Source organism: Gossypium arboreum, chromosome 10, assembly GCF_025698485.1.
Source record: "Gossypium arboreum isolate Shixiya-1 chromosome 10, ASM2569848v2, whole genome shotgun sequence".
Taxonomy (NCBI): domain Eukaryota; kingdom Viridiplantae; phylum Streptophyta; class Magnoliopsida; order Malvales; family Malvaceae; genus Gossypium; species Gossypium arboreum.
Genome location: NC_069079.1, coordinates 130,167,688 through 130,191,188, shown reverse-complemented (window position 1 = coordinate 130,191,188; position 23,501 = coordinate 130,167,688). Strand labels below are relative to the sequence as shown.

At 33.5% G+C, this 23,501-nt stretch overlaps 1 protein-coding gene and 1 pseudogene across 1 annotated transcript; both read right to left on the bottom strand.

Annotated features, from left to right (window-relative positions):
* Positions 1-17,326: 17,326 nt before the first annotated feature.
* On the bottom strand, positions 17,327-18,135 carry LOC108473295 (dirigent protein 4-like). The gene has a single exon (XM_017774802.2). It carries the CDS (start codon positions 18,044-18,046, stop codon positions 17,489-17,491), a length of 558 nt encoding a protein of 185 aa, XP_017630291.1. The 5' UTR covers positions 18,047-18,135; the 3' UTR covers positions 17,327-17,488.
* Positions 18,136-19,785: 1,650 nt separating this feature from the next.
* LOC108473309 (dirigent protein 4-like) lies at positions 19,786-20,343 on the bottom strand (annotated as a pseudogene).
* Between the last annotated feature and the right edge of the window lie 3,158 nt (positions 20,344-23,501).

Genomic DNA, 23,501 nt, shown 5'->3' with positions numbered 1-23,501 from the left:
TCTTAAGCTTCAGAGGTGAAGACACGCGCTATAACTTCACCGCTCATCTACTTAAAGCTTTGGAAGACAAGGATTGAATGTCTTCTTCGATAAAGATACACTAGAGAAAGGGGAGCCACTTTCACCAGCACTGTCTCAAGGAATTGCATCCTCGAATCTCTTCATCATTGTTTTATCTAAAGACTATGCTTCTTCGAAATCATGTTCAACTGAACTCTCTGAGATCACAGACCACAAGTGCACGCAGGGTATTGTTCTTCCTATCTTTTACCATGTTGATCTCTCCGTGTTAAAGTGTAGGTTGTTAGTCTATTAACAGAGCCTATTATATTGTTAGCAGATTAGTTAGCAATAATTAGTCATTCTTCTATTGTATATAAGCCCCACCTTTGTACAATTAAGAATCAATCTTTGAATATAAAACAATTCAGTATTTCAGTATTTCTTCTTTTGTTAAACTCTATAGAGCTACTTACATAGTATCAGTAGCCGTGATTCTGGAGACCTGATTCTTGTTTGCTTCAATGGCTACCAATGCCTCCTCTAACTCTGACTCTGTCAAGCACAGCTGTCCAACTTTCACCTGAGCTTGAATTGTTTAATCCTTCCCTTACTATGACACTGTTAAGTTGGCTGCTAGAAATTTTGTACAGTAGCAGTAGCATATTCTCCTGATTATTGAAGGCTATGAACTGACCGAATTTTTGGAAGGCACATTGCCTGCTCCACCACGTTTTGTGACGTCGCCAGAGGGATCTCTCGTTCCAAATTCGGAGGCCTCAATGTTTATTCAACAAGACCGATTGCTTGCATCGTGGCTCCTCTCTACCATCTCTCCTTCTCTGTTGCCTTTGTTTACAGACACTTGCATGGCCTGTGATGTTTGGAACATGGCCACTCTACTCTTTGCGGTAGTCACTGGTGTGAAACTATCACGCATCCGTCATGACCTCCATTCTCTCAAGAAAGGTACTATTTCTATTTCCAAATATGTTGCCAAAATTCAGAACATATGCGACCTGATCAAGGCCTCTAGCTCTCAGATCTCGAAAGCAGACAAAGTCAAAGTTGTTCTTACAGGCCTACCTCTAGAATTTGATATTGTTATTACCTTCGCCTCATTCTCCGCTGATTAGTAGATGTGCTGTTGGAGTATAAGATGTGACTAACTCGTGCAGTTTAAGACTTTCGCTTCAAGTGTGGAGTCTGCTCCATCCTCGATGATGATGGATCCTGGTCGTGGTGGTCGTTCGTCATCTGGTGGCCATGGCAGAGGGTTTAGGAACCGCATTCAATGTTAGATTTGCAGAAACTTTAGGCACTTAGCCCAACGGTGTTATTACCGCTTTGATCGTGAATACGGAGATGCCTCGACTCTGAACACGGCTCCGGTCATGGCGTTGTCTGGAAGTCCTAGTCACGGCCCGTGTGATGCAATGTTCGGAGAGCATGGGTGGTGGTCGGCTCACAGTGCTCCAGCCTCACTTGGTGGACGCAGTGGTCCGGCTTCTTTCGGCGATCCTGGGCGATGCTCAGCCCTTCGACAGTAACCCCGATGGATTGCCCTTATAGTTTTGAGATGGGATCTTTTAATGTGTTGTTTTACACTTTAGCTAGGGTTTCTAACCCTTTTTCATTTCCTAATAATAATGCTACAAGTGGACTCAATAATGGACATGCTATACGTGGGCCGCATGTCATGACCACAGTGCCGCCACCTATAGACAACCAAATTGTGTCATACGGTCTTGGGCTGCATGCCTATGGGTGCTATGGAGCACCTGGCCACATAATACAGGCCATGGAGTTGGGCCTTATAGTAGTTCGATTAGTGGGGATCCAAGTGCTAGCCAGTATAATGGGCCAAGTGTCGATCTTGTTGGGCTTAAGGCCACTAGTAATGCTTCCGTTCGACATCGTGGTGTGCCATAGCGAACTAAACTAAAGGCTCAGGTTCATGGTGTTGACGTCTCACCCTCCGTTGGCTTGCCTTGTATTCTTGATTTTAAAGCCTCGAATTTGTTGACCACGTCTGGGTCCAATGCCAATACAAATCAATATGGATCTAATTTTGATAATGAAAATTCTTATGTTCCTCTGCCTGTAGGGACCACCTCTTAGTGTCCTGATTCTAGGGCTACACACCATGTTTGTCGAAAAGACATTCATGAGTCCACACTATACTCAGGCACATCTTCTCTTCTTATGGGTGATGAAACACCTACAAAAATATCGTATGTTGGGAATTCGAATTTACATACAACCAGTAAAGTGCTTCATCTGTCTAATGTTTTTTGTGTGCCTAATATACGAAAGAATTTGTTGTCAATATCTAAGTTTGCTAAGGACAATAATGTGTTTTTTGAATTTCATCCATTGTATTGTGTGGTAAAGACATCCTAACTCGGGAATTTTTGCTGCAGGGCCATACTCGTGATGGGCTCTACTACTTTTTAGCAGCTACTTCTGACTCCTCTATCATTGCTTCGTCTGCTCTCAACATTAGTCTTCATCCCCTAGGTGATGGTGATTATGTGTTTGCTTTATGGCACCGCAGACTTGGTCATCCGTCTGCTTCAGTTGTTAAAAGTGTTCTTGATAAATGTAAAATTGTTTCTAATAAATTTTTGTATTGATAATATCTGTACTGCATATCAAAAGGGAAATCTCATAAACTACATTTCACTTGTTCTGCTACTGAATATAAAGATTTTTTTTGGCTTGGTTGTCCCGGCATCAGTTTCATGTGGTCGTAATTTGTATTATATTTCATTCATCGACATGTATAGTCGGCTTACCTAGATTTATCTCATTCAGCGTAAGTCTCAAACCGTGAAGTGCTTTCTTTAGTTTTAGAAAATTATTCAAACTCAATTTGAAAAGGCATTAAAAGGTTTCAAAGTCATTGGGGCGGTAAGTATCATGCCTTTATGACGTCTTTGAATAATATCAGGATAATTCATCGCTAGTCCTGCCCATATACGTCAGAACAGAACAGAGTAGCTGAGCGAAAAGATAGACACGTTGTTGAGATTGGTCTTACTCTCTTGGCTCAAGCCAATCTACCTATGGATTATTGGGGTTATGCCTTCTGTAGTGCTATCCATCTTATAAATTCTCTACCTACTCAAGTCTTGCAAGGGCAGTCTCCTTATTAGGTTCTTCATGGTCATGAACCCACATATGATCATTTACAGGTTTTTGGATGCTGTTGTTTTCTATATCTACGTCTGTTTACACATCACAAGCTGGATTTTCATTCTCAGCCTTGCATATTCTTAGGATATAGCTCTCAACATAAACGGTATCACTGTCTCACACCAGATAATAAGGTTAATGTTTCTCGACATGTTATATTTGAAGAACGATGATTTTTTTTTCTTCATCTACTGTAGCTTCAGTTGATACTAACCAAACCGTTTCCACGTATGTTCCTCTGGTTAAGTCTATTGTCCCATGTCCTGTTGCAACAAGGGAGGGAACCATCGATGATATGCCATCTCAGTCTCGCTCTACTTCCGTACCATCTCCTTCAAGTAATCATGATCCCTCAACTGCGTTAGAGACTACTCATAGGGATCTTCGTCTCTCGGGTTCCACAGATGATGATGGTTGTTCTGCTCAGGGACCTGCTTCGGGTTTGTGCTCCTCGGCTCCTCCACTGATTCCGACCGGTAACCCTCATAATATGGTGACTAGATCTAAAGCTAGGATTTTTAAACCCAAGGCTCTGACGGTAGAGGTTCTTGACTATGAACCACGTATAGTTGAAGAGAGATTTGCTGATTCAAAATGGAAATATGCCGTTCAACCGGAGTTTGATGCACTTATGGCTAATTCCACTTGGGAACTTGTTCCTCAGCCCCATGGCCGGAAAGTGATAAGGTGTAAGTAGAAAAAATCCTGATGGTATGATTACTCGACGAAAGGCTAGACTTGTTACGAAAGGGTTATGAGCAGACATCATTTAAATTCCACCTCAAATACTTGGGCGAAGAAAATATAAAGGTGAAGAAATGTGGTGTAAATGTATCTTACGTGGATGAAGAACCTAAGCCCCAATCCACAACATAAAAGGGCTAGGCACACTTAAACACAAGTAAGTGGGTTTCATTTCATTTAACTTGTGAGGAAATTGCTTTAGAACCAAAATGACATCTAACTTGCTCTGCTTTAGAAATTACTATACCATTTTTTCAAGAAACTGAAACCTTGTAGTTCTACCATGTAAATGTTAAAAGTAGAATTTGTGATAATTCTACATAACAAGGGAAATTTGTAAAAGAGTTTAAGGGTTGAATCTCTTTCTAGAAATTATAGTTTGTGACAGTTTCTTATTTATTTATTTAAGAGTTTAAGGATTATGTCTGTTTTTTTTTCTTTTTTTTGCAGGTACAAAGTAGATTGTGAAGGAAATTGGAGGGCAACTGAATATTTGAATAGAGTAACAAAAAGGTTCTACTTTGGAGTTCATAAAAATATCCACAGGAGGACATGGTGGGCACCCGAATTCTAATATTAAGATTCATACTTCAATTCTTTACTGACAGTTGACTTGTTATTGCTTGATTTTTATAGGATTAGTGATGGACATCATTCAGCTTCATTGTTTAGTTTCTGGCATTGGTGTTTATGACATAGGCAGAGTAAGTAGAGATTTGATCATCTTGTATCTCAACACTCACTGCATTTTCATTCAATGGTATATTGACTCATTGATATACATTTTATGTTTCATTTAAAAGCTAGTGATTAATCACCTGATTTCTAATTTTTATTAATGTTAATCAGAAAGTTTGATTTTTTCTTATAACTTAGGCTTTTATTTGATTTTTTCTTATAAATTAGGCTTTTATGTTGATGTAAGACTAGGTGGTTGGTATTTGTTGTGCGTTATCTTTTAGAATATATAACTTTGATCTCTAATGGTCTCAATGTCAAGGTTGTGACCAATGCAACATTTATCTAACATTATAGATGTGCTTTTTAGTGACAGAGTTTAATGAATTGTAGCATAAGCCAACCAAAACCTAGAGTTTAAGCTTTGACTTTATAAATTTGCTACTACCAGGGGAACGAAGACAAAACAAAGAGTGTGAGGGAAAAAATGGCAGATCCTTGAAAGGCCATAATACAAAAATCGAGGAACAAGTAAGCTTTTAATTTCTTCTGCTGAATGCTTGCTTTATATAATGGTTGAACTAAGATCTTGAGGCAGTACTGCAAGTTGTCAACAGATATGCCTTATGGTTTTTGGAGCTTTAAAGGAAACATGCGCTCCTGGCAATTTAACCTTCTTGGAGAAGTAAATTACTTTTGATTCATTGTATTTTTTAGCAACCTTACCTCATGGCTTTCTTTTTCCTGATTTATCAATGCATCATATAAATCCAAAATTGGCAGAGATTGCTTTTTCCCTTAACTTGTGGAATGGACACATGAAGTTGGAGATTATTTTTAATGGCAACCTTGGACAGTATTGGTTCTCCTGCTAGATTGTACCGATTGTGTTTGTCAAAACCATTTTTTTTAAAGGGAGGTTTGAAAAACGGGGTTTGACTTTTTGCAAAATAAAAATGGAAGTCGCCACCAACCTTTTTAGGTGTGATTGGATCACCTTTATAAATCATTTTAGTCTACGAAATTCAAGAAAACAGGTTCGGGAGTCGGTTACGTACAAGGAAGGATTAGCACCTTTGTAACGCCCAAAATTGGTACCGAATTGATTATTTATTGTCCTAATGTCGAAAATTTGAAAAGATTTTAAAAATTGAACAATTTAAAGTTGAAACTTTAGGTTCCTTTGTTCCGAAAGTATACAAACATCACATCCAGCATGTTAGGACATGATGTTTTAAATCCTCGTAACTAAAATTATCTCATGATTTTAAAATTTATTAAAAGGATATTTGGTTATTTAGTCAAACGAAAAATCGCAACCCAAAGACATGTTAGGGCACTATTTCCTAATTTCTAAACACCAAACATTGCCTTATTTAATAAAAACTTTTTCAATTAAATGAAATATATATTTTTAAAACAATGAATAATATAGAATTTAATAAAAAAATAGTTTGATATAATACTAAAATTATTAAAAAAATAAAATATAAAAGAGAATTAAAAATCAAGGAAATGGGGATTAAATCAAAATAAAAAAAAGGTTGAAAACGAAAATGAACAAAGAATAAATAACAAACCGTAGAAAATAAGAACGCAAGAGGGAGAGAAATTTGAGTGAATGCTCTTAAGAATTCTTATTGCTTCCCCAAAACTTAAGTGAAGTCAAGTTGTTTTACAATGAGGGGAGAGGCCTCTATTTATATTTGAGCCTCCCCAAATCCAACGGTACAGATCAATTACATCAACGGGTAAGATTAAAGGATATCTACAAATTAAATCTCCAAGATTAAAAAATCATATCTTTTAAGATTGTATATCATATCTAAGATTGTATCATATCTAAGATTGCAATCATTTCTAAAATTGTATCATATCTAAGATTGCATATCACATCTAAGATTGCATATCATTGAAGATTATATTTCCATATGAGTCAAACTTGTAGATGGACCATAAATCTTTTCAAGTAATGGGCCATTCCGATCGGGCCAAATTATATTTGTAATTCTGGACTGAACTTGGACTTCGTTTTTTTTTGGGGTTTATTATTATTATTTTTGGACTTATTTCTGGGCCCGGGCAAAATTGAGTGTCTACAGCTGCCCCTCTTTTCTCATTGCTGTGTAACAGGAATAGAGCAAAGACTATAAAAAGACCAATTTTGCCCGGTCTTGCCGAGTCTTGAGTTCTTGATCTTCTTTAAATGGCCTCTTGACGGCTTCAATCTGCTTCTTGCAAACTTATAACTGTCACGTTGATATTTTCAATCTGCTCTCCATTGAACACAGAGACGCCAAATCTGCTTCTTCAATTTGTTCCCTGACAATACAGAGATGCCAAATCATCTTAGACTTGCTTCAACGTAAACACGTGAAAGCCAAATCAGCTATGCCTTCGATTTGTTCCTTGTAAGGACAAGGATGCCAAACCATCTTGGATCTTGTTTTAGTATAAACATCTGAAGGCCAGATCTGCTATGTGTCTGCACTCCGTCGAATATGGAGACGCCAAACTTCGATTTGTTCTCTGACAATACAGAGATGCCAAATCATCTTAGACTTGCTTCAACGTAAACACGTGAAAGCCAAATCAGCTATGTCTTCGATTTGTTCCTTGTAAGCACAAGGATGCCAAACTATCTTGGATCTTGCTTCAGTATAAACATCTGAAGGCCAGATCTGCTATGTGTCTGCCCTCCGTCAAACATGGAGTCGCCAAACTTTGATTTGTTCTCTAACAATACAGAGATGCCAAATCATCTTAGACTTGCTTCAACGTAAACACGTGAAAGCCAAATCAGCTATGTCTTCGATTTGTTCCTTGTAAGCACAAGGATGCCAAACCATCTTGGATCTTGCTTCAGTATAAACATCTGAAGGCCAGATCTGCTATGTGTCTGCCCTCCGTCAAACATGGAGACGCCAAACTTCGATTTGTTCTCTAACAATACAGAGATGCCAAATCATCTTAGACTTGCTTCAACGTAAACACGTGAAAGCCAAATCAGCTATGTCTTCGATTTGTTCCTTGTAAGCATAAGGATGCCAAACCATCTTGGATCTTGCTTCAAGATAAACATCGAAGGCGGATCGCTATGTGTCGCCTCCGTCGAATATGGAGATGCCAAACTTCGATTTGTTCTCTGACAATACAGAGATGGCAAATCATCTTAGACTTGCTTTAACGTAAACACGTGAAAGCCAAATCAGCTATGTCTTCAATTTGTTCCTTGTAAGCACAAGGATGCCAAACCATCTTGGATCTTGCTTCAGTATAAACATCTGAAGGCCAGATCTACTATGTGTCTGCCCTCCGTCGAATATGGAGACGCCAAACTTCGATTTGTTCTTTGACAATACAGAGATCCCAAATCATCTTAGATTTGCTTCATCATAAGCACGTGAAAGCCAAATCAGTTATGTCTTCGATCTGCTCTCCGTCGAATATGGAAATGCCAAATCTGTTTCTTCGATTTGTTCTCTGACAATACAGAGACGCCAAATCATCTTGGATCTGCTTCAGCTTGAACACCTGAAGGCCAGATCTGCTATACTTTAACCTGTTACCCTACTACTTAGGGGTTAAGGCGCATCTTCGATCTGCTCCACTACTGCTTGGGGAGATAAGATCCACAATTTTGACCTGTTACCCTATTGCTTAGGGGATTAAGGCGAGTCGTTGTTGATCTGTTCCACTACTGCTTAGGGAGATAAGATCTATAATTTTAGCCTGTTACCCTACTGCTTAGGGGGTTAAGGCGCTGAATTTTGTAATTTTCAATCAATCTTGCTACATTGTCCATTGGGGAATCCACTTGTAGAATTGATTTCCTGGAATTTATGCTTATGCCAAATAATTAAGATGCCATGCTCTTAATTAGACATATTATGATGCAAAATGTTTATGAAAAAAACTCCTATTTCGGACGTCATCACTTATTTATCTATCGAGCTTTCCACCTCATTCTTCTCGACATATTAATCATACTCTGCTCGTATGCCTCGAATCTTCTCCATCAATTTGGTCTACCATACCATTCCCCGAATGTTACGACCCACTGAAGATGTTTATGAAATGATCCTTTCTTAAGATCAATATTGCTTAAAATGTCCAACCACCTTTTGGTCTGAAGAAGAAAATCTCTCGAGCATCTCTAACCCATACATATGAGAATTCCTTAAACAATTGTCTTGTTTCAGTTTCTTGTATTATCTAGAAATTTCCAGAGTAATATGCAAAACTTCGTTTGTGAAGATATTTTAGTTCATCTATCATTATTTCAATGCAACATAGTCTTAGTAGATATCGATACATTCTATACTAATGATACTTGCCTTAGTCTAGTGCTATTGGTTTCAACGATCTAACTATTTATTTTCATCAATACTCATTTCATTTTAGTCTATTAGTAATTCATTTCAACCCTTAATTTCATTTCCAATTTAATCCACAATAAGCATTTTATTCAAATTACTTATTAATTCAAACCAGCTTAGCATAATCACATAACTATAACTCATCATAACAATAAAATTTAATTAAGGACTACAATCATCAAATTACAGTCAGCATCAAAAATCATAAAATCGATCAAAACATAATAATTTCAAAATTAACTAACAAATTTTATCTTTCCTTTGTATTTTAAATGATAAATAAAAATTTGATTTTTTATTAATATTACTTAAACAATTTACATCAAAAAAATTTAATATCTAATTCATACCATTTATCATTCTAATATCTTTAAAACATGTTTTTTAAAACATGGCATATTCACCTTAACAATAATCAACTTTGCATTTTACCATTGACTTTTATCAAATTACATTAAATGATAAATTGCCACAATTTTAATAACATACTCATTACTATATTAAATAATTACCATAATTTTACTAAATCAAATAAACTAATTTCAATGTTTACTTACACTAAGGCATTTTAGCTAATCAGCCCAACAGGTTAGAAGTTGATTACGATTTTAATCGAGGTATTTGATACATATGAATATAAGAATTATAGATTTTATTGTTGTTTATTAGTTGATGATGTACTTAATAGGTTACATATACAACTTAATTGATTTAGATGACTTTTAAGCATAGCAGAGCTTAACTGCATCTTGAAATTGATTGGATGAAGTATATAGCTCATTTAATTATGAAAGACATTTACATAAACATTTAATGATAAATTTTGGCCACTTGATTGGAAGTTCCAATAATAGATTTGTGAAGTTGAGAAGTATAAGCTTGAAATAATGATTGAATACATGACAATTTAAAGTTGTTGAAGTATGTATAATCTTATGAAAAGTTTATGAATAATTTAGAAGATATGTAAATAGATCATATTATGGTAAGATTTATATCCATTGATAAGGTTTGAATAAAGCTTGTAAATAGATGCAATGACATTGAGACTAGCAAGAGAGTTTGTAGTATTAGTAGGTTTTCTGCATTTAGAAAAAGTGTATAATGAGCTCAAAAAGTTTAAAGTATCAATAGACATTCTAAGCAATTGTTGATGATGATAGTACATGAAGCTAAAAGTAATGTGAATGATTAGCAATAGAAGAATGAAAAAATATTGGAAATTGCTTTTGGGTCAATGAATTAGCTATAGGAACAATATACACAAATTTCAAAATTGAAGTGAGTCATTGAGATAAATATGCATTGCAAACATGGTTAGCAAGAATGTTAAGCAACAATATGGTGACAACGGCTAATTGATAAGCTTGAATATAATAATTGTGTTTGATTAACAAACCTTATACAGTGATGTTAACCTATAATGAGGAAGTGAATGAAGATAGTATTGTTAAGTCAGTTTGCTAGGGCATTCGAAGAACTTGGATTTGAAACCGAAGAAAGATCAAGTCTAAAAATGTAAAATTAGCTAACATAAAATGAAATAGATTATGAACAAAAAGAAAGAAGATAAGTTGTAAATTAATATACTAAGAGAAAATCAGTTAAGACAAGGTCAATTTTAGATTGAGAAGTAATCTGAAACATTAAGTATTTTAACACATTCTAAGTTTTCAAATCTTGATAAAAGTAGAAACAAGAAATTTAAACTAAACAAGAGAAATTTATGATAAGAAATAAAAATTATTTAAATATAAGCAAAGATATAATAGAGCTATTAATCAAAACTTAATTGTTAATCTAATAACCTTGAAACTATAAACAACTAATCAACAAGAATTAAATTAATTTTTAAATAAAATCTAAAATAAATTCAAAATATAAAATATAAAAATTGGAATAAATAATAAAAACTAATTAAAATTAATAAAGTATAAATTAAATAAGATAACTCAATATAGCAAATTTAAACTCTAAACAGCAAATGTATGCATCTCAAAAATCTATATGGTCAAGAAGCTATCAAAGCATAAGATAAATTTCAAAGTTAAATGAAGAATCTAAACCAAGATTAAAATTCATTACCAAAAGTCAGAATCAAGTGATTCCAAGCTGAAATTGAATTTGATAATTATAATCTGATAAATTTAATCTAATATTGACATTATCATTCCTTTCTCAATCATGATTGTCTAAACTTTTCGTTATAGCTTTTGATTAGCTGCATTTGTACTTGATTGTAGCCTGATTAGTCACCTACGTCATTGATTGATGAACCGAAGTTGTTCAACGGATTTCGACTAGCGAGATATAAATATAGGAGAATCTAAGGATTGAGCATAAATGTCTAAAAATTGTGTTAATGTCAGTTAAAATAGATAATTGATGTTGGTAATTTCTAATATGTTAAGATTGTTAAATAAGTTAAGTTTAAGAGTTAGTTAATTTTAAAATAATAATAGCTTGTAAATTTAACTTGTTTATTGCTTTGTTTATAAAATCATTACTGATATCAATATGCTTTGTGCTCATCATTTTAGTTCATCTTATTTCTAATATGTCCAAATAGATAATCATGTAAGATTGAATTATGATTTCACAATGTAAATATTTAATCTGTTCTAATTTTGTTAAATATTAAAATATTGAAATAATTGCTTAAAAATAGTTTAACTAAATGATGTTTTTAATAAATTGAATGAATTCATTTTAATATTTGACATGATTATTTACCTATCAAAGATATAATAATCAGGCTGTTAAAAACATTATCTTAATAAATTCCTTTTTAAAATATATAAATCTTAAAATAAACTAATAACAGCATATCTTTTCTGTTATAGGTTACTAACTTAAACATTAATGACAGTCCATATATTAATGAGTCATTAAAAATTATAAAATTTGAATAATAATTATAAATTTAAGTGATAGAGTTGACTCAAATTGCTAATTTCATTTAACTACCAAACTTCACTTAGTAAATTATCTAAACATTTAAAGATTCTCAAATCAAATCACAAGTCTGAATAATGATTAATCAATTACTAATCAAATATTGATCCTAATACAATCTAATTAACCTTCATAATACGAGTATTATTGTTTTTTGTACTAAATAACTATATGCTTAGTCACATTGAATGCGTATGTGGAATCTCTTATTACAATAATTGTAATTGAATATTCCCAAATCTGAAAATTAAGTTTTATGAATGACTTGTTAATTTCGTTTAAATACCAAAACCAATTAAATTCTGTATTTTAATTAAATCTTTAATCATGCCCTTATAAATTAACTTTGCTTTAAAACAATAAAATCTTGTTAATCTCTTAAATTATTAGGATAATTAAAGTGTAAATATATTTAACTCATCCTTCATATAACATAACTTGTACTTTCTATGATAACATTTAATTCAAACATAATGTGAAGCGGAAGATTGCATTGAACTAAGATTATAATATCTTCAAAGATCCAAGTAAAATAAATGAGATTAAAAGCTAAATATAATCAATTATCGATGAACATAAATATTGTTTTTATTTCAAATATAGTAAATTAAATACTTATTAGAATCAATATTATTTATATAGATTACAATCCAAAGGCAATCAGATTCTACCATATATTAATAGTACTTAGAGTCATTCAACATTACAGCAATAATAGTTTAAGCTGAATAAAACAAATAAGAAAACATTTTAGTTCAATTAATTTGAAAATTTATGATAGCACATTTTTCTAAATCAATAGAATTATTAAGCAATATAGTTGATAAAAAATATTTCGAAGGAATCAATTAAGAAGTGTTGAAATCTGGACTAAGATTTACTATGATCACAAAACTCATAATCAGCATAGTGTCTTCAACAATTATGAATTTAAAATTTTTGTTAAAATTTATTATGTTGCTAAAAAGGATTTAATGATACAAGTTACCCTAATTTGACTAGACTTTTGCATTAATTAAAATTATAGATGTATTTATGAAAATTCTCCAATTTTCAATAAATAGAAATTGATAAATTGAGAAAAAGCGTAAATTGTAATATTGCATATACTTAAATATTCTAAATTAATTGTTTGAAAAAATAATTAGTTTAACAAGTAATCTCATTTAACATTCATAATTATCATTTAAATTGGGAATATATATGCAACTATTCAATTCTTATTAAAGAAGCTTAATTTATTTTAATTGTTTTAATAAAAAAGATTCTATTTTTTTAATTTTGAAAGAATACCATTAAATTAAATGAATTAATAGATAATTGTTTAGATACTTGATAATTTCATATTTGATTACAAAATAAATAAGTCATGCTTTATAAATTAATTTTAATAATGAAACAATGATTAAATAAAAAACAAAAAAATGCTTAATTACATTAAATTTCGAAATGAAAAGTGGATTATATTCTAAAATAAAAATTATAGCAAACTAATTTTATTATTAAATAGAAAGTTCAAATCTTTTCAAAGCGAAAAAAAATCTGTATTTTTAGGACTGAATGATTGCAAATGCAAGCTAAAATTTGGAACTCTGAATTCATTGATATCTTCTTTTTTATAAACATAATTCAATCAATTCTTAATCACAATTTAGATACATTATTTGAAGAATAGATTACATTCATCTAAACACCAATAATAGACATTTTTAACACAGCTACAAGTATTTTGCACTAATATCTTATCATTCATCATCACTATTCTTAACACTAATTAATAACAAATAAATATGTATGCTTAATACATTAAGTATTTGATTCAATAAGTGAGTCATTGTCATCTTTCAAGATTACAATAGCTAGCTCTTCAAAATAATTCACAGCTTAATTAAACACTTAAACATTCAATTTTTCAAAGCTCTTTCCAAATAAGTTTTCTTATACTTAGTGAAGATTCAGCGCTAAATCACCAACTCTAACGTAACTAAACTATTCGAAACTGGATGAATACTTCTAGATCCTTTCAAAAGGAGCATAGAAAATGTCATGAATTGATTACTGATCTCTTAATTTTATCTAAGTTAATGCGCCTAATTTAGCAATCACTTCAATTACTCTACATTTGATCGTTGTCTTGATATCATCAATGAGCCATTACAAGATCATTTTAACATGACATAAAGTTGTACTCTCAACATCTATTTTATATTGATAGATAGCTTTCTAATCTTCAAGATTCAAACTTCGATCCAATGATTTAGACTATTCTTATCATAAATGCCTACATGTACTGCATCACTTCAACCTTTTCATGAGCATATTCTTCAGCTCCACCTAATTTTCTCGCAGATGACATCAAGTTCAATGTAGTGATCATTTTCACCGATAGTGCATAGCTTGGAGACCCAATTTTCCTGCTCCTTAGGAAGGGGTCTCGTTGCAATGTCAGCTACATGTTATTACAGCATTGTTGATTACTTCCTAAACTGTTCCTACCGATCAAGACCCGTGACGTAATCCATCTTTCAAAGTTGAAACTATCTCGATGCTTCCATTGAAGTCAAGTAAAGGTAGCTCATGATTAATTGTTGCATTGTGCACTATCGCTTCTAGTTAGTGAACTCCCGTGATTAAATGTCTTTGCCATTCATATTATGATCCAATTGGATGTGTTGTTCTAGATGAGTATACGGTTGATTTCGATTAGCATTTCGACTTAATATCCATCTGTTATTCGAGATGCTGAGAATGCAATCAATGGTTAATTGCATTACATCCATGTGAATGACCTTGTGAATTGTTCGCTATTGGTCGATGACATCCGGCTTTTGAAGTAGTCGGCCGATGTAGTGAAACAGGTTCCTGCTACAGTTTTAATCGCGATTCTTCAATCTGGTTTAACCCTTCATGTTTATTGAATGGATCATTGACAATGGCTGTCTCACTTACAGTCTACCCTTTGCCCTTGTTAATCTTGTGTATCCGATTGCTAGACCATCTGGCATGTAATGCATAGTGCCTACTTAATTCAGAAATCTGATCTCATTTGCAGTCATATGCATGGATCTATGATACCACATTACTTGCATCGATGGCATAAATTACTAAGATCATTCTTTGAAGTTGAATTTACTCTCATTCTCTACTGATTTACATTAACCAGTGTATGCCATCAAATTAAGGATGTTTATGTTCTATTTCCTCGTGGGCTTGTTCTGATTTAAGTTGTAGACTATGTTAGATTACAAATGAATTGAAGCAATTATCTCTTTTGTGATGGAAACTAGTATCGCTTATGTTGGAACTCCTCATGCAGATTAAGTGCTTTCACAATTTTCTGTGTATAACATCTTAGAATGCAAGTCTAGTCTAGAATTTCTTTTGATTGATCCATAAATTGGATGTAGATAATTGAATTGCTCACATACTCATGTACTCTATATGTGATCTAAAATTTGCGTTCATCTGTTGTCTGGTCTTAAATTTTTCATCCATGTATATGCGCTAAGACAATTAACATGCCATTGAAAGTGCATAGAATAATTTACTATATTGATTATATCATCTGGCTTCATGGTCTAACATTGCCTATACAGTATGAGTGGTTTATGAGGATTCATGGCGTTATGCATAGCATTGGCATGTCTTCTCTCTTAATTAACCACAGTTCTTACGAGTCTTATTCAATAAATCACTAAACATTAAGTTGAAGTCTAGGCTCTTAGCTTGACTTTTGATAATTTAAGTTGTTGTGTTCGCTTCGTATTTGGATCAATGATTCAATCATCACTTTAATTCTTACCATTCAAAAATCATCTATAGGTATTCAACCGTAGTGTTCTTTAAAATTTTAAACTCATTACTTCAACAGTTAAGCTCAGTATCTATCCATATGCTTTATTGTCACTATTAGTCTATTCCATATAAGCGATAACACATAAAGCTATGCACTGCTTATTTTGGCTATATCTCAAGCCTAAATATCTAGGATCATTGGTTATATATCTTTATTTGAGCCACTCGATTTTCTTCTCGGCTCTCATTACATACCTCATAATTGACTTAAGTGTTTTAACATTGTCTATCCCCTTGCACTAGTTGATTGATAGATTGCATGCTTCTTCAGATATGTCATACATACAGTAAAGTTACTATTCTCACTTTTGCAGTGAATGTCTGCTTAGAAAAACGTGTTTTCTCTCTACGCTCTTACTTAAACACGTTCAATATGTTAATCATGTCAATTTGAATTAGGACACAGTGAGTAGTCTTCGCTGATACATTAGAATCTTCAACATAAAGATGCTCTCGTAAAAATATGAATTTCATTAACGTCCATTAATTTGAGAGATTGCTTAGGTCAATAGTTAACTCTGCTCTATTACTAGTTTTAATATTGAATCAGACTCATTCTACAATTATAAAATAGCAAGTTTGAAATTCATATTTTAAGTATCTAGTTGATTGCTTCAAAGTCTATCACTTAATCTAGATTATCAAGTTAAGCGATGTTCTTTGTTTCATTGCTAATGCGCCAAAGTATATGTAAGAAATTGTGTCTTTAGAATCAGCTTGTTAATATACAATTCTTATTTAAATTCACTAAATTGGTGATAGAAAAATGTAAGTAATGAATCTCTTGAATATATTGTTATCTATATTTATAGAGATTAGGAGCTATTCTTCTTTTTAGGTTGGAATAAAGTTAAGGCTATTCGATTGTAAGTTTTTCAAATTGCCATGATAAGTGCATAATGTCTTAATATCTTTCTCTTATTCCGTTACTTTTCTTCTATTTTGATTTAACTGATAGAATACTTATGGTATTCTATGGTGTTAAATGTTAGAGGTTGATCCTTTAGAACTACTATGTTTGCTCAAGGTTCACATTAATTTAAGCTATAATTAATGTCTTTTATGATTTAATGTTAAGAATTTTGAAATTGCAAACTAGGATTGTTGCATGTATTTTACCCGGGAAACTTATGTGTAAAAAATTCTTGCGTGCATGAATGGCTTGGGCTGCTTCTTGAAACTTTGGTTTCTTCACATGCTGCATGCAGGCCAATTTTCCAACAGAAACGAGCAATATTAACCTTGATATGGAACCCAAAGAGGCAAAAGCTATTCAACCAGTGAATCGCCCAAAAACAGTGACACACCTTCTAGCAAAATCACCTTTCATTATATCTGTTATTAAACCTCATGCATAGAAATTAAACAAACATTCCAAATGTTCAAACTATAAACATTTGGAATGTTAGAGAATCTTTTTGTGTCCCATTTGACACTAAAATATCCATATTGTTTATTTCAGATTGTTGGGCGTTAGTTTTCTAGTATTCAATAAAAACCCTGAACTTAGAAATTCCTTTATGTATGGGAAAACCCTAATGGCAACAATTTTATTGAAACAAACCGACATATCACAATTAATGTAATACAATATATATCTCGTACATTTATTCCAATCAAGTAGAACAGAATTATATATTTTTACAGAATTTAAAACAATTGAGTCTAAAAATATAATCCTAGTAATGAATTACAGTCACGTTATATTCATTAATGACATTAGTGGAATTTATAAAGTATGCCTTAAGTAGTGCAAACCCTGTTGCCATCTTGAATTGTCCTCTTCCTCCAATCACCGCAACCTCACGTTCTATCTCTTGTATCGGATTCCTTGAAAATATGCTTAAAGAGCTACCTTTAAACTTACCGGTAGTAAATGCGAAATCTACATACATCACTGCATCGGTTGTATTTGTTCCGGCCAAGACCGCAAGTCCCTGAGCATTTCCAATCACCTCAGAGTCATGCTCAGGACCTATCTTGAGGGGATCATCAAGGGCATATAGGGTAGCAAATGGCACTGATGAATTATTGTGGTTGCTCGGGATGTTAGCTTGGGCTATCACCACTGCTGTAGGGTTTTCACTGCCGAGAGTTTCGTGAAAGAAGAAGTGAAGATTGGTGACCTTAACTGGCTTGGGATGATATGGTAGGCTCTTCGAGTAGTATTGGCACTGCACTGCTACTTGGGAGAGGCAGATGATCAGAATCCAAATCAACATCAATGTTCCTCTCATTGTCTCTGCTTTACTATCATTTCTTGTAGATGAAAGCTAATAGAATGATCACGTAACAGAAGCTTGGTCTAATTAGCTGCTTGATTATTATGATCCACACCATTCTGTCTATAAATAAGATTTTCTCCACTTCATAATTAGAATCGTCAACTATTCTGTCCACAAGTAAAATGATCCACTTGCTGTAAATTAATTTTCAATTGGAAGACTTTTCATAATAAGATTTTTCAATTGTTAAGTTTGTTGAAAAATTAAATTTGTTATTGGATCGGAAAAAGAGTCCACATTAGACTTCGGTTTTGAAAAGCTGACTGATTAAATCGAAAAAAATTAATAATTAGATAACTAAAATAGAACAAACCGAATGATTAAGTGACTATTTTTACAGAAAAGATAACTAGGAAAAAAAATGTGGAGCATTGTAAAGCAAGTTAAAATTTGTTATCTTCAATTCAAATAGTTGATTCGCAAGACTGAAAGCTTGGTTGGCTTTCTTTGTTTTTTTTTCTTTCATTGTTGTCTACATTGGATTTTTTCCGTTAAAAAGTAAAAATAAGTTAGGATGGAACTAATTCAATAAAAATATTTAATATTAATAAATATAAATAAATATTAAAAAATAATTTTATTTATTCAAATTCAAAGCATATTTAGCAAATAAATAAATAGGTAATTCTTTAAAAAAATGTATAGTCTTTAATCAACTGCACAACTCAAACCCAAACCACACCTGGGATGGTTAACACCCTTAACCATCAAGCTATCACATGAGGCTCACTAGACGTTTCTTTTTATTCAATATTAAAAGTGGAGATGGAGTAACACAATTTTAATCCATGCTAAATTAATATTTAATAAAAGTCTTAATCACTCCTCATACAAATTTTAAAATAAAAATACTAAGACATTTCGTTAATATCATTATTTGATTTTAGTTTTAAATATTTCGCTTAAATTAGCATGAGACCAATTATTGTTCACTTCTACACAATTTGGCATTTCGGTCAATTTAAATGAATTTTCTTATAATTTTCTAAAGAATATTATTTACTCTTACACATTTTGGGTGAATTGAAGCCAAAAATTAAAAAAGAAAAACTAAAATTTCCTACAATTTCTAAACAATAATATTCACTTTTACATAATTAAGTTAATTAAATTGAAATTTCATTCTTAATTTTTATTTGAGTAGTCAAAAAAATTATACATGGTCAAAAGCAAAGACTAGTAAAACATCAATTCAGACTTAATGCAAGATGAAAGAGTCACCAAGTCTTTAACCTAACATTGAAATTATTGTCATTGTTTGGAATTAGGACCAGATTGAAACATTATGAGTTTAAGAAAATTCGAACTTTGAAAGGTCACATGTTATAATAATATCTACCAAAACGTTGAAAATTATAATCAAATATTGTTTTTTTTTTCCTAAAATGAATTTTAAAAATAGTATATTATATTATTCTGTTATTTGTGTGATTTTTGCAAACGAATGGATTGTTATTTATATTTTTTTAATATAATGCCTAAGCTAATAAAATTCGAAGACACATTTTTCTAGTTATTGCCAATTGACAATTATTATATAAGATTACAATTGAGTTTAAATTTTCCAAAGGGAATTTAGAAATGCATTTATGTATGGGAACAATTTCATTGAAACAAACCAACATATCAAGTAGAGCAGAATTATATAAACTTTTGAAGAATTTAAAAGATTTGAGTCTAAAAATGTAATCTTAGTAATGAATTACAGTCACGTTGTATTCAATAATGACATTAGTGTCATTTATAAAGTATGCCTTAAGTAGTGCAAACCCTGTTGCCATCTTGAATTGTCCTCTTCCTCCAATCACCGCAACCTCCCGTTCTATCTCTCTTATTGGATTCCTTGAAAATATGCTTATAGAGCTGCCTTTAAACTTACCGCTAGTAAATCCGAAATCTACGTACATCACTGCATCGGTTGTATTTGTTCCGGCCAAGACCGTAAGTCCCTGAGCATTTCCAATCACCTCAGAGTCATGCTCAGAACCTATCTTGAGGGGATCATCAAGGGCATATAGGGTGGCAAATGGTACTGATGAATTATTGTGGTTGCTTGGGATGTTAACTTGGGCTATCTCCACTGTTGTTGGGTTTTTACTACTGAGAGTTTCGTGAAAAAAGAAGTGAAGATTGGTGACCTTAACTGGCTTGGGATGATATGGTAGGCTCTTCGAGTAGTATTGGCTCTGCACTGCTACTTGGGAGAGGTAGATGATCAGAATCCAAATCAACATATATGTTCATCCCATTGTCTCTACTTTACTGTAATTTCATGTTGTTAAAGGTGGCAACAAACAGCAGTATGTCTGTTACCCGGATGAAATACAACAACTACAAATGTACGTATGTTATCCGAATGAAGTACGTTTTTTTTGTAACAGACGACCTGTATATGATTTGACAGAAAACTTTTTGACTGGATAAAGTTAGTCAAGTACTTTCCAGTTTTAGACAGGTCCTACGTTATCATTAGGATGAATTTAATGTTTGTTCACTTCTACATGTTAAAAATATTGTTGTAGTTTTATATATTTACATCATACATTTGATGAATTAATGTAATGAGAATAGCCAATTCTTGTTCTCTTAGTTTTCTCATCCCTCTTGCTTCTGTTTTTTTGGTTGCTTTCCTTGCAACTCTCGTTTCTTTGAATCTCAAACTTATTTCATATTTTATCCGAAATTATTGCTTTATTGCTCTAGCTTCAACAAGAGCTTCATATTTTATCCGGGTAAATTAGTTCTGTTTTTCTTCCTGTGTGAAAAACCCAACAAATGGTATCAAGAGCCTAAGTCTTTGAGGACCTTGATTGTGTTTGAGAGAAAAGAAGCAGAAGCTATTTTTTTGTTGGTCTGTTTGTTTGTTGCAAAGATGAGTTTCACACCACCACCACCACCTGTGTTTGCTGGAGAAAACTACCATATTTGGGTAGTTAAGATGAAGACATACCTTCAAGCACATGATTTGTGAAGTGTGATCGAGAATGATGCTAAATCACCTCCATTGAGGGCCAATCCAACCATTGCTTAGATGAGGCAACACAGTGAAGAGTGCGCCAAGAAGCATAAAGCAATGGCCTGCTTATAAAATAGGGTCTCTGATGTGATCTTCACAATAATAATAGCTTGTGATTCACCAAAGCAAGCATAGAAGAAGCTAAAGGAGGAGTTTATGGGGTCAGACAAAACAAGACAGCAACAGCTGATTAACCTTAGAATGGATTTTGAGAATCTGAAGATGAGAGAGTCAGAGACCATTAAGCAGTACTCTGACAGAATAATGGCCATAGTCAACAACATTAGGCTCCTTGGAGATAATTTCAGTGAGAGTAGAGTTGTTGAAAAGGTCATTACAACTCTTCCAAAGAAGTTTGAGTCAAAGATTTCTTCATTGGAGGACTCGAGGGATTTATCAACCATCTCATTGTTTGAGTTGGTAAATTCTCTATATGCACTTGAGTAAAGGAGGGCCAACAGGCAGGAAGAGCATCTTGAAGGAGCTTTCCAAGCAAAGGCTAAGGAAGGCTCAGGTTCTAGTCAAAAGGGGAAGAAACCTTGGGTCGATAGAAGGGAGAAATCAAGGAGAGATGTAGGGAAGAATAGATTTCCATCATGCATTCACTGCAAGAAGACTTCACATTTGGAAAAGAACTGCTGGCACAGATCAGATGTTCAGTGCAGGAGCTGCAAACAGTTGGGACATGTTGAAAGGATGTACAAAAACAAAGAGAAGGCACAAACTTAGCAGCAAATGCAAGCTAAGGCTACTGAGGATCTTCAAGCTCAGGAGGAGCATGTTTTTATAGCCTTCTATTTTGCAACCTCAAGCAAGGTCAGTTGTGACTGGCTAGTGGATAGTGGCTGCACACAGCACATGGTAGCTGATGAAAGGCTGTTCAAAAAGCTCAACAGAAGTTTTGCCTCAAAGATCAGGATTGGTAATGGAAACCTGATTGAAGCCAAAGGCAGGGGCAATGTGGTGATCAACACAAAGTCAGGTAACAAAGTGATTTCTGATGTACTTTTTGTGCCTGACATAGATCAGAATCTACTTAGTGTTGGTCAGCTAGTAGAAAAAGGTTACTCACTTGCTTTTAAGAATGGCTCATGCATTGTTGAAGACTCTTATGGTCAGGAGTTAGTCACAGTAGCAATGACAGACATGTGTTTTATGCTTGATGTCAATCGACTTGAGAAAAAGGCTTACACCAGCCTTGTTGATGATGCTGGTCTATGGCACATGAGATTAGGACATGTTAATTACAAGTCACTTGATCAGTTGCACAAGTTGAACTTAGTTGAAGACATGTCGAAAGTTGAAGCCAAAGACACTGCCTGTGAGGTTTGCGAGCTTGGTAAGCAAACCAGGTTACCTTTTCCTGCTAATATGGCATGGAGGGCTAGAGAAAGACTTGAGTTAGTCCATTCTGATGTCTGTGGACCAATGAAGACCACTTCCTTAAATAACAGTAAGTATTTTGTGCTGTTTATAGATGATCTAACCAGGTTTTGCTGGGTTTATTTCTTGAAGCAGAAATCTGAAGTGTTTGAAGCCTTCAACAAATTTAAGGCATTGGCTGAAAATCAATCTGGTTGCAAGATTAAGGCTTTGAGAATAGATAATGGCACTGAGTATCTGTCTGAAAGGTTCCAAAAGTTGTGTGAACAAGCTGGGATTCACCATCAGCTAACAACAACCTATACTCCTCAGCAAAATGGAGTATGTGAGAGGAAGAATCGAACAGTACTTGATATGGTTAGATGTTGTTTGAGAGCTAGCTGCCAAGCAAGTTTTGGGCTGAGGCTATCAATACCTCAGTGTATCTGCTCAACAAGTTGTCAACCGTTGCTGTGAAGGAAAAGACTCATTTTGAGGCCTGGCATGGAATCAAACCTTCTGTTTCACATCTAAAAGTGTTTGGCTGTGTTTGCTATGCCCTTATTCCAGCTGAGAGGAGAACCAAACTCGAGAGAAAGGCTGCTTCAGGAATATTTGTTGGCTACAGCAGCACTAATAAGGGCTACAGGGTGTATGATCCCTCAACAAAGAAAATATTAGTAAGTAGGGATGTGAGGTTTGATGAAGGTAGAGTATGGAGCTGGAATGATGCTGATGCAAGGTTGACTGATGAAGATCAGCTAGACAGCAGTTTGGAGCTAGATGAAGAAGGGTCAGTTGATGAAAATTTTGATGAAGCACCTGTGAGAGGGACAAGGACTATTGCAGACATCTATCAAAGATGTAATGTTGCAATAGTTGAACCTTCAAATTTTGAAGAGGCTGCTAAAGAAGAATGCTGGAAGAAGGCCATGGAAGCTGAAATGGAGATGATTCATAAAAATGACATGGGAGCTGGTTGATAGGCCAGTAACAAGAAGATTATAGGTGTTAAATGGGTGTTCAGGA

Excerpts from the sequence above, each read along its gene's own strand:
- LOC108473295 (XM_017774802.2), bottom strand. The coding sequence starts at position 18,046 with ATGAGAGGAACATTGATGTTGATTTGGATTCTGATCATCTGCCTCTCC.